A 12,021-nucleotide genomic window follows, 5' to 3' on the forward strand; every position below is an offset into this window, starting at 1 on the left:
CGATAACATTAAGTATATATATATTTTTTTAAGTAATAAATATAATAGTTTTTAGATATAGCATAACAAGACTTTAGTCCATGAGATCTTTTTTTGTCCTTGAAATGGTGAATGCTTATGTATTTTGCAGAATGAAGCGAAAGATTGCAATAATGTTTGCGATCATTAATGTGAATCGACTATATTAATCGTTTACTCGTCGAGGTGCCATTAACTTTGTAAATCGGGCGGTACCGTCGTGGGCGATTGCAATTGCAAGTGCATGAGCCTTCGAGCAGGACCACCGATTATGTTTCCGGTCGGACCGGAACCGCCGGCCTCCGCTTCGATACTTTCTCGTAAATTTGCTTCTACTGGATCCGCGGTGTTATCGTCGTCATTTGCTACCGTATTCTCATCTTTTACCATTTGCGATTGCAGTTGCGAGTCCAACAGTCGCATATATTTGTCCATATCGCCGCCTTTGTCCTCATCGTCACCGCCTAGTGATCCCTCCGAGCTACCTTCGAATTCTCCCTCTCCTCCCGGAACAACTAGATCGAGGATGCCTCTTAATGTACTATCAAATACGTCCGCGTCGAAATCTATTCGTCCACCATCCTCCGTATCTTGCATGTCATTGTCCGTCGATTGTTCTCTATAAATAAATCACAACTGTTTATTTTCAATTAAATTACGAGTAAATTACATTTGTTTGTTCGTAAAAATTACATCTATTCCTGTGATACATAAATGTCATACCCTAAGAAATGCACGCCATCAATATCACTAGCTTGATTAAGAAATGATTGTACTTTCTCTCGGAGACTTAAAGATTCTTGATCCAATTTTCTATCTTTAATATTGCCCCACTGTTGGTTCAAATATGTTTCTAATTGCGCAGGATCCACGTTCAGCCAACTATCGCTATCCGCAGGACTCAACATAGTTTCATCTTGAGCTATATATAAGAATAATATAAATATAAAATATAAATATACATGTAAAATAAAATTTAAACGCAGCAACAAGTATACGATTTAACGTAATCGAAAAATTACTATACTGCTACTTTATAAGAGAACAATTTAAAATATAAATTCAAAGTAATAAATTACCATGCATTTCAATGTCATTAGTTTGAATGTTCTCCCATGCTTCTAAAACTTTTTGAGCATCACTTTCGTACAAATCTGAGAGATTATCAAATAAAGTCGCATGCTTCAAGAAATACTCTTTTGCTGTGGATAGTAGCTTCTCACGTTCCTGGCTACCTTCCAACAGATCTCTAAAGTAACCGTTCGCTTCTAAACGAGCTAGATAAGCATTAAAAGCTGGTTCGTTCAGCTTTAATTTTTCAGCATCATCGGGAACGTCCGGGGACTGTCCCTTGGTACGTTTTCTACGTTCCTCATTGGCTCGAGCTACTAACATCTCTAAACCACATGCTATTTTAACTCCGAGGACATGAGCATTGTATTTTGAGCAAGTTGCAGGTGGTATGTTCCAACCTGTTCTTGGATCACCGGTATAACGACAGTGCGTCACCATCGCGTACAAACATTTGGTCATTCTGACATTGACCATAGTTCGCTGCTCTGGTGGGAAATATCTCATGGCACGACACACCTAGGATACAGGATAATATATATACATATATATAATATATATAAAATCGATTATATTAAATAACGTTTATGATAAGAACACACCTTGCGTTCTAGTGGATCCGAATGACAAATAGTTCTAATCACTGGAGCTATGAGTCTTGGTTCTAGGCGAAGTATAGAGGCTGCTTTTTCCGGCAGGAATGCTCTGGCCTTATGTTTCCTCTTCTGAATCTCATCGGGATAAATGCCAATTCGCTTTTGCAACACAAGCTGTACCTTTTCAGACATCTTGGAGATATGTGGCTTGCCATTTATATTATTTAGCAAATTAGGAAACGACGTTCCCCTCTCTCTGATAACATGAATATCACCGTTATGAATGAACACACGATCCTGACACGTCTCGGGGCTGGCCCACAATGGCAGGACATTAGCAGCTTCTATCAGAAGAAATTCCCCATCCGAGTCCACTACTCTAGCGATCAATCCATCGAAAACTTTGGTAAGCCTAAATATTAGGAATACTGTCAGCCATTCGTCGCCTATGTCCTCGTCGAAACGTAGATTCGCATAAATATGAGGCAAGATATGGTAATCTAATGACAAATGATTGATTATTATAATTGATTAGTGATTCTTCTACGGAAAATAAAAAGAAGATAAAAAAAATGATACATTTAGAGATGAAATAATTACCTTCCTCCACTGCTGATCCTTCGAGGATTCTATTCAGTAACATCGCCTGCTTGGTTCTAGGACGGAAATTTAAGCTATCACCATGCCAGATGTAATCTGTGATGAACGGGGCGATCTCTTCGTTATACTTAGCAATTTCCTCGCTCAATTTCGCCTCCGTTACCGCGTCCGGGTCGGACGCGTAACAGAATTTGGGATAAAGGAAACACTCGAGAATATCCTCCTCTTTGGCCTTGTGCGTGACCGCGGTATTTGCCATTTTTTGGCGTGGCATTTGACTCTTCGATAAACGTCAGTTTATCCGCCAAAAACGCGCGTTTCTCTACGTTACTCTGGGTTCACCCAGGTCAACTTGAAATGGATCACCTCACAGTGCTCGGTTCCCATGGGCGTTCCCCGTGGATGACCGCATAGGTGATAAAAAGAGTGAGTAAAGTTGTTTACTGCGTTATTCAAGATACATGACCATAACCTGTGTCATCGTCCAAGTCGTCCAACTGATGCAGCTCAGGCACGCGCTGACGCGCGAACCTAGCCTGACCTTTCGCGCACCTATTCTAACCTTCACGATCTTTCAGAGGATGCTGTCCTGTCACATCACGGTGCTTGCAAAGTGCGTGCAATGGAACGCGATACGAGGCGCACGAGTGGAGAAATGAATTCAATTTTTCGCTGAGAAAGAGATACGGATTGATCCGGATATGTAAATGAAGCTATCGTCGTGATGAGATCGTTAGCTTCAATGGGTCCGGCTTCTTGGATCGTACATCGTAATTGATAAGGTATTTGCGAGTGAATTTCGCAGAACATGGCGACCACCAAAAGTCACCCGGGCGGCCGATCATCGAGCTGTTTACGCAAGTATCGGCTGCTCTTCGCCTTCGGTATAACCGTATTATGTGTCCAGATCTATCTGCACACATTTTTCGGTCTGGACAATGGTAGAAATAAATCCAACCGGCTGTCATCTGGAGAGGTAATTCTTATCTAACCTTAGCCCCAGAGGAAACATGTATATACATAAGTGTATATATAATAATAATGAAAAGTTGATTTATACTTGATATTTTTTTGTTGAATTGCAGGGCGGCTCTTCTCAACCTGAAGAGGATGAAGGCTTGCCGAAAGGCTTACGTCAGCTAAAACTTCCACCTGATAAGCAAACAAATTTAAACAAACAAACACTGCAATCTCAATTAAGAAACCGCACTGCCCGAATTAAGTTAGATCGTAAATCGTTAAATTTTACACCTATGTGCGAAGTTACAACTAGAGAAGCAGTGAGTGCCATAATGCGTGCTCAAAATCAAGCATGCAAGCAACGCATTGTCAATATGACGTGCCTTAGTCAGCAGGGTGTATTGTACCCGGAAAGAGTACAATCTTTATGTCCTCACTCTCCAGGTTTTACAGGCATGCCGATCACCTTAGGCTGCTATAAAGATGATAAGACATTGAGAGTGCTTTCTGGTTATTATCATATCTTCAAAGGGAACAATACACCAGAGCGTTGCGCTTATATGTGTCTTCAATCGGGATTTCCATATGCCGGTACAGAATACTCGTTAGTGTCTCCCAAAATTTACAGCTTATATGTTGATACATTGTGTAAACTTTATAAAATATATCGTATAAAATTTTAGAATAGAATGTTTTTGTGGAATGGAAGAACCGCCACAGACGAAACGATTACCAGATTCTAGCTGTAATATGAAATGTTCCGGCAATCCGAGACAGATATGCGGTGGCTATTTAACTATTAATGTATATTGGACTGGAATTCAAAGTATGTGAATACATGAAAATATGCATAACTACTTATAGAATCATTAAAGATCGTTTTCTAATTTGATAGAATTTAAACCTCAAGAGGCAAGAAATTCGAGTTTAAGAAGTGAATCTGAACAACCTGTGCGAATAGCCTATCTACTGACAGTAAATGGCAGGGCAAGTAGACAAGTGAAACGACTTATTAGTATTTTGTATCATCCCTCACACTTGTTCTATATTCATGTTGATGCGGTAAGTTGTGCAACAAATTCTACTTATTTATATTTAGATATAAAAAAACTAAATTCATATATATATATATATATATATATATATATATATATATATATATGTATTTTTCTTTTACATTAATTTGTGATAAATTTATACAAACTTTAGATATATAATTATATGATGAAAAATTACATAAATTTTTCAATTATAATTTTAGTACATATTTCTATTTGAAATTATTAAGAATCCTTAGATTCTTAAGAAAATTATTAAGAATCTAAGGATTCTTAATAATTTCAAATAGAAATATGTACTAAAATTATAATTGAAAAATTATTAAGAAATTATTAAGAATCCTTAGATTCTTAATAATTTTTATACATATTATTACTCTATTCTATTTAATTTTTATACATATTATTTCTCTATTCTCTACATGCATCGTATTGGATGTAATATAAAACTGATGTAAAATTGATATTAAATATAATAGCTAAATTAGAGAAATATTTTAATCAAGTCATGTATTTTCAGAGACAAGATTATTTATATCGAGAAATGTTAGAATTGGAAAGATTGTGTAAATTAAATAATATCAAAGTGGCGAGAGGGGAGGGTTTGCGACACGCGAGCATTTGGGGTGGTGCAAGTCTTTTGACGACATTTCTGAAATCCGCGCAACAGATGCTCGCATATGAGCAGCATTGGGATTTTCTTGTAAATCTTTCGGAGTCTGATTTCCCCCTGAAAAACAACAGCCAATTGACGGACTTTCTAAGTTGGAATAAGAATATGAATTTTGCAAAATCACATGGAAGGGAAGTTCAACGTTTTATATCAAAACAAGGTCTGGATAAGACTTTTATCGAATGTGAGGCGCGCATGTGGCGAATCGGCGATCGAAAATTGCCAGATGGTATGTAATTTTATACATATACTTTTAATATACATATAAGCAATTTTTTAGAATTTTTTTATACATAAAGAATTGTTTTATAAAATTGTATGTATATATCATGTATATTAATTTTACTATTTTTATAGGTATTCAAATTGATGGTGGTAGTGATTGGTTCGCTTTAAGTCGGGACTTCGTCGAGTACGTCGCGAGTCCGAATCCCGATCTATTAGTAAACGATCTGTTAAAACTGTTCAAGTACACCTTGTTACCAGCTGAATCATTCTTACATACTGTTTTAAGAAATTCGCGATTTTGCAACACTTATGTAGACAATAATTTGCACATGACTAATTGGAAAAGAAAGTTGGGTTGCAAGTGCCAGTATAAGGCCGTGGTGGATTGGTGTGGATGCAGTCCAAATGATTTTAAACTCGAGGATTACAGTCGATTACAAAACACGGAGAATCGTAATATATTCTTTGCCCGTAAATTCGAACCCGTCATCGATCATAGAATTATCGACCGCGTGGAAGAATGGCTATATCCCGATAAAATGAATAAAACAATCAAGGGTTACGACATGTACTGGCAAAGTCTGTACCATCATGCGGATCTGAGTCCACTACCGGATGATGCATTATTAACGCTTTCATATTCCTTGGCAAGACTAACTTATCGTAAATTGAAGATGGATTACAAAAACGTTCGCTTATTGGAAAACACCGCATACTTTCGTGAAAATCGATTTATCGGTGTATTAATCCTTGTAGAATGCAAAGATGAATCTTTAGATATATCTTCAATGCGTAATAATCGCGTAAGACGCGTGGAAGCTCTTATTTCTGCGCGATATAACTTTTCTGCTGATAGATTAGGATCAAGATGGTCAGGAAAGATACGAAGTCTCTCCGTTGGGACGGATTACGATCAAAAGGAACAAAAGTTTAGAAATTTTATGGGCAGTATAGGACCATATTCGAATCCAGTATTAGCTTACGAATTTGATTCAGGTATTACAGTACCGCAAAATATATCAGTTTTGTGGATTGATCCATATGGCCATCTGGCCGATGTGAATCATATTTTGCTTGAGGAAATGACTTTGGTAATTATAATATATTATTTATTTTACAATTGTGAAACTTTTCTATTTTAATCTTATAGTATAATGTAACTTTATTATATGGCTTAATTTATATATATCTTATTTATGTTTTTTTAGGTAGGACATGTTAAACCACAGCTAAATGAGCAATTAGCTATTGGTACCTGGCGACTATTGTTAATTGTTGATACTCAGTTGATAACAAAATTGAAATTTCTGGTAATTCCATTGTCTTATTGGAGGGCCAAGAAGATAGATTCGGAAAGACTTAAGGAAATAATAGACGGGCCGAACACCATTTATCACATTACAGAGGAAATGAACAAAAATTGGTCTAAATTAATGAAATATGCGGTGGCAAATGAGCAGATTATTACGCACAGTCAAAATAGAATCGGTGAAGACCTCGACGATTGGTTAGATAGATTGGTACATGAGCATTATAAAATCGACGAAATATGCGATGCCGGCGAAGTTGGGACCGAATTAAAGCTACAAAAGTGTGTCGATACCCATTGGAGCTCTCTGAGCCCCGATTTAAAGGCTGATACTCGTAATCTATGTCAAAACTACTAATTAATTATTCTATCAACTACGTGCCATTTTCGCCGTTTTGAAACTTATATGTGTGTATAAAGATTACAAAACGTCTTTAGATATTTTTATATCGACTAACTGTGTACATATAGTTCATATTTATAAGAAAAAAATGTATATGTGTGTATATACTTATATACAAAATATGTATACTTACATACATATATATATATATATATATATATATATGTATATATAAGTATATATAAACTTTTGGTATATGTTATAATTAATAACTCTGTCTAATATTTTCACATTAAAGGAATTATATTGATAAGAAATTGTTGTCATTCTTTTTGTTTTATATCTCAAAACATACAACAGACTGAAAAATGTTAAATTAATAATTGCAACAATGTGTATTATATATATTTAAAACAAAAAGATAACTCTAATTATCGTATCATGATATAACATGATATATAATAGCTATATGATAGTATAAAAATATATAATATAATGATATATAATTATGTATTATGAAAGATAAATGAAAGGTTTAGAAAAGAAAAAATTTTTTAGATAAAATATTTCAAACGTTTAGAAAAAGAAAAGATTTTTGAGGTAAAAAATATATGTCTAGTATATATGTGTATATATATATATATATATATATATATATATATATATATACTAGGCATATATATTATTTTTACATATATATTATATATTATATATATATATATATATATATATATATATATATATATATATTTCAGATTCAATACACCTGAATCATTCAAACAAGATGGCGTAGCCAATAAAATGAGTGCAAGCCAAAGTTCGCTCGAATAGACACCTCACGACCCATCTAATTAACTTCTAGTTCATGCAGAAAGCGGTGAAGTGGAATATCTGCGCGATCGCATTGACATCTAGGAAGTTTATTGCAAGATGTCGGGGGATGTTTTGTGCGACGAGCCGCTGGTATGCTCGCGGGCGACGAAATGACTTGCTTGTCGTGGCGCACGTTTGCTAAATTCCGGCCTAAATTAAATCCCAAAGTGTTGTAAGCATCACGCCGCCGGTAGCGCCGAGCCACGTCCTCCAGTCGTCCGTCGTCGTCGACGCCGCAACGGAAAGAACAGTGGAGACGAGAGCCAAAACGAAAGCGCGAGGACTGTGCCAGTGTATGTGTGTGCGCGCGTACCACTGCCAGGACCTGAGGTACACCGATCTCTCGCATTTTTTCTTCATAAACTGAACAAGTGATCGTTTAATTATTTGTCGACGAGCTAAATAGGTAGATAGATAGACAGAGAAGGAGAGAAAGAGAGAGACAGAGAGAGAGACAAAGAAAAAAAAAGAGACAGGGAGAGGAACTTTGTAAACGGACACGTGGTGATAGTTTAAAATCTCAGCTGGGATGGGAGCCAAGGCAAGCACCGTAGCATCCACTGGTGGCAACGGTCAGTCCTCCACTGGACCCAACGAGACCACAATACAGGGTTTCTCCATGCTGCGTTCCCTGCCTGGCGGAGTGGGCATGTTGCAGCATCAACATCAGCAGGCTAATCAGTCGCAGAATACACGTGTGTCCGGGGACAGTAGACAGCGTGCACGCTCTTTGAGTTCCGTTCCTGACCTCTCTTCCTCCGAGCAAGCCAGTCTTTCTACCTCGGTAGGGGTAGGAGTAGGTCAGGCCCTTGGCCTGCCGCAGCTGGATTCCGACGATACGGATGAGGAGAGCGGTCGCGTTTACGCCGCTCATAGCTTGCCTTCGCACATTTGGTCCCTCAACGGTAAGTTTATCGGCTTCTTGGAACCTCGCTTATATACCTTTATCTGTTTACCTCAAGCCTCAGGAGCTATCTATTTTCAGGTTATAATCATTCATAAAAATTTGTTTATCGCGCATGCATTTTACATAATACGGCATAAATTTATCTCGTGTCACGATATGCCGAGGAAATTAACATATATAGATCATTATTCTGTCCTTCGTCGACGCGTAAATCATCACGAGTTTTTCGGTATCTACCTCTGAAAAGAGAAAGAGAGAGAGAGAGAGAGAGAAAGAAAACGAAAGAAAAAGAGAGACGGAGCAAATGGTATTGCTCAAATAGATTGTTTTTAGCTTCCGACTAATCGCTGCATTTCTGTTGACGCGTATCGATTCGTACGACAGAATTGTTTAGATAAGACGACGGGTCACGATTGCGTACGGCACGTTTCAAAAGTCATTCGATTCCCGCGGTGACGCGGAAAACGTCAATCATCTCTAACCTAATTGCGAGCAGGCGCCGCAAGTAAAGAAGCGAGAGGTTATGTCGCGGAAAACTTCGCGGACGGGGTTGGTGGTTGGTGCGCGGACGATGATTCGCGGGTGGGACAGGGGGCGTTTGTTTTGACGCGTGTTGCCGGGGTGGTTGGCCCGGTAACCGCGTACCACAATCGATGATACTGGGTTGAGGCCGCGCATAGCGGCTAGGTAAATGTTGGCTTAGTAAGTGCGAGCGATAATTATCAGAGGAATTTCTCGAAAAGACGGAAAACGGAAAGGCACAACGTCGCGAAAAGGGCGAGAGAGCGGAGAAGAAAAATGCGACCCGGGAGAGGATCGCCGCGCGGGACAGCGGGTCACGGCTGAGGTTATGTCGGGATTATTATGGGAATTATAGTGAGCTCGTGTTTGAACGAGCACGAAGCTGAGGCCGTAGTCCCGGTGAATCGAGTGAGGAGGGTCTTTTACGGTATTGCATCTTTTGATTCCTGAACACAGAACGTTTACGTCTCCATCAACCTTGTATTTTTCCCCTCCCCTTCTCTTTCTTTCTCTTTCTCTCCTTACTCTTCATGATACTTTTCTTCGTTTTTCTGATTGAAATTCGCCTGTGTTCAAGGTCTAAAGTGTCCCGTATGCTCCAAGTTTATCCTACCGGATGATATAGAATGTCACCTGGTCATGTGCCTGACCAAGCCACGGCTCAGTTACAATGGTATGCGAATGTGATAAAATTGTAATTATTTGATAGATACGATAAATTATACTTTTTACATGTTTGCTGCTTACCAATCAATGAATCATTACTTTGAGAGCAAAGCTTTTGTTTCATTTATTATTATATTTATTATTATATAGTTGTTCTATTTAATATATTTGATTATATATTTATATATTTGATTAATAATTGTTAGGAAGTTAACTAAATATTTTACTATCTTATTTATATAACAGAGGATGTGCTAACGGATGGTAAAGGTGAATGCGTCATTTGTCTTGAGGAATTACAATCTGGTGATCTTATAGCGCGCTTGCCCTGTCTCTGTATATATCACAAAAAGTATGTATCAAAATGTCATTCATCTGTTTTTCTCATTCCTTGCTGAAAAATTTTACTAATAATAAAGTATATCTTTGTGATTGCCTTAAAAACTGTAAAGAAAAAAATATATATTACTGAATTACAAAATTTCATTAATTTTGAAGATAATGGAATTATATTAAAATAAAAAATTGAGTACTTGGATAATTAATTAAATAATATGTTACATTATCATTTATATGTGATAGGATATAATATAAAGTTTGCGATGTGTCTTTCTTTTAGCTGCATTGATAAGTGGTTTCAAGTAAATCGTAGCTGCCCTGAACATCCTGGAGATTGATTTGTACCTGTTGAACTTAGCGGAGCACAGTGGAACAAGATGCTGGCCCAGAGGACATTCACCTCAATGGGATTGAAATGGCAAAAAATGGCAGAAATTTAAAAAAAATAATAAAAAAAGAAGCTAGTCAAGGTGGCTGCTAGTCCGCAATGGTGATTGATGCGTGCGGTGAATTGTTCGACTGAACGAGACTCGCTCATCAAATCGAACATATGGAAACACAGATGTTTAATTCAATCCTCGATTCTATTATTAAGTGGGGGACTTAAATAACAAAAAATCGCCATAGGATTCAACGATACACACACAATGCTATTACCTATACGTATCTATAATTAATCTATTATTGCTCTATCGCTTACTATCAATTGTACCATATTTATAAATTTTACTTAGTTTTACATCTTCAACTCGATTTAGTGCTTAAGCAGGACGATCTTTGTTATTATGATCATTTTTCTTAATCTTTTTACGATTTTTTTCTTCTTTTCTTTTTTTTTGGAAGAAAGGGACAGAACGAATCTTAGTCAAGAAGACCTGCATAGGAATAGGTGAGCTCTACCTTAGATGAGTTAGTTATACTTTTATTGATTTTTAGTATCGAGATGATATATCATAATTTTCGTTGTCTGTTGGGGGATGAGTGTTAGAAAGGATATTTTTGATACTTTCATAAAAGGGAGAGCCAGAATGTATAAGAGTTTCGAGCGCCGGAGATGACATTAATGCTGTTGATGCTGTAGTAACAATAAAAAGGTTCTGATTTAACCTTCCTTACTGAGATTCATACTAATGTGATAATCTCTTTTGTTGTTATTAGAGAGAATTGACATGCTCCGTGTGTTATTGAGATGTACAGTCTATTGTCGATTACACTGAGGATTATCTACTATACAATTAATCTCTTTTGTATATGAATAAGGATTGACATAACCCAACAGGAATAGTTTTTGTAATACGAACAATCAAAGTTTATCATTGTTCCAGTAATATACATAAACCGTACATGTTCGGCTCGGACTTATATTGCATGAGGTTAAAATGAAAACTAATAAAGCAATGTGTGAAAAGACTTAAGAAAAAAGGAAACAGTGCAGTGAAGAAAAGGAGCTAAAAATAAATTACATTAATAAAATTGAATGCATATAAATACGTATGTATGGTGTGTGCGTGTTCTCGCGCGCATGTATGTATGTATATGTACATACACACATGTATACATATGTATACTCTCGTAGATTTTCTCTCGATTGCAATTGTTCAAATATGTACTAAAAACCTTTTTCATTAGTAAACTATATTTAACTATTACAAATTGAAAAGTATTGATAAGTCAAGGGAATTGAATCGCAAATAATTTAAAAAATAATTATATATATATATATATATATATATATATATATATATATATATATACCCGGTGATCTTTTAAAATATATTCAATATTAAAAAGGGAAAATATGCGAGAGACGCCTAAACATTTTGTATATATATATGTATACATGTGTGTATATACAATA

At 36.6% G+C, this 12,021-nt stretch overlaps 3 protein-coding genes across 3 annotated transcripts; 2 read left to right on the forward strand and 1 right to left on the reverse strand.

Moving 5' to 3' along the window:
- Positions 1 to 30: 30 nt before the first annotated feature.
- Positions 31 to 2,827, reverse strand: LOC105249138 (protein ecdysoneless). The gene is made up of 5 exons (XM_011254389.3): positions 2,286 to 2,827; positions 1,692 to 2,185; positions 1,098 to 1,608; positions 742 to 940; positions 31 to 637 (listed from the first exon to the last, which is right to left on the reverse strand). Exons 1-5 carry the CDS (start codon positions 2,557 to 2,559, stop codon positions 211 to 213), a joined length of 1,905 nt encoding a protein of 634 aa, XP_011252691.1. The 5' UTR covers positions 2,560 to 2,827; the 3' UTR covers positions 31 to 210.
- A 17-nt stretch (positions 2,828 to 2,844) lies between these two features.
- Positions 2,845 to 7,009, forward strand: LOC105249153 (xylosyltransferase oxt). The gene is made up of 7 exons (XM_025409764.1): positions 2,845 to 3,261; positions 3,371 to 3,849; positions 3,929 to 4,071; positions 4,141 to 4,307; positions 4,824 to 5,205; positions 5,334 to 6,295; positions 6,413 to 7,009. Exons 1-7 carry the CDS (start codon positions 3,094 to 3,096, stop codon positions 6,869 to 6,871), a joined length of 2,760 nt encoding a protein of 919 aa, XP_025265549.1. The 5' UTR covers positions 2,845 to 3,093; the 3' UTR covers positions 6,872 to 7,009.
- Positions 7,010 to 7,757: 748 nt separating this feature from the next.
- On the forward strand, positions 7,758 to 11,274 carry LOC105249137 (E3 ubiquitin-protein ligase ZNRF1). The gene is made up of 4 exons (XM_011254388.2): positions 7,758 to 8,634; positions 9,736 to 9,831; positions 10,071 to 10,176; positions 10,444 to 11,274. Exons 1-4 carry the CDS (start codon positions 8,259 to 8,261, stop codon positions 10,499 to 10,501), a joined length of 636 nt encoding a protein of 211 aa, XP_011252690.1. The 5' UTR covers positions 7,758 to 8,258; the 3' UTR covers positions 10,502 to 11,274.
- Positions 11,275 to 12,021: the final 747 nt, after the last annotated feature.

Source organism: Camponotus floridanus, unplaced genomic scaffold (genome assembly GCF_003227725.1).
Source record: "Camponotus floridanus strain SB8 unplaced genomic scaffold, Cflo_v7.5 scaffold28, whole genome shotgun sequence".
NCBI lineage: Eukaryota > Metazoa > Arthropoda > Insecta > Hymenoptera > Formicidae > Camponotus > Camponotus floridanus.

Coding starts and splice junctions, on each gene's coding strand:
- LOC105249138 (XM_011254389.3), bottom strand. CDS start 2,559: ATGCCACGCCAAAAAATGGCAAATACCGCGGTCACGCACAAGGCCAAA. Junction 1,609..1,691: donor CGGATCCACTAGAACGCAAG/GTGTGTTCTTAT, acceptor CCTGTATCCTAG/GTGTGTCGTGCCATGAGATA. Junction 638..741: donor GATGGCGTGCATTTCTTAGG/GTATGACATTTA, acceptor ATTTATTTATAG/AGAACAATCGACGGACAATG.
- LOC105249153 (XM_025409764.1), top strand. CDS start 3,094: ATGGCGACCACCAAAAGTCACCCGGGCGGCCGATCATCGAGCTGTTTA. Junction 4,072..4,140: donor ATATTGGACTGGAATTCAAA/GTATGTGAATAC, acceptor CTAATTTGATAG/AATTTAAACCTCAAGAGGCA. Junction 5,206..5,333: donor CGATCGAAAATTGCCAGATG/GTATGTAATTTT, acceptor CTATTTTTATAG/GTATTCAAATTGATGGTGGT.
- LOC105249137 (XM_011254388.2), top strand. CDS start 8,259: ATGGGAGCCAAGGCAAGCACCGTAGCATCCACTGGTGGCAACGGTCAG. Junction 9,832..10,070: donor GCCACGGCTCAGTTACAATG/GTATGCGAATGT, acceptor TTTATATAACAG/AGGATGTGCTAACGGATGGT. Junction 10,177..10,443: donor CTCTGTATATATCACAAAAA/GTATGTATCAAA, acceptor TCTTTCTTTTAG/CTGCATTGATAAGTGGTTTC.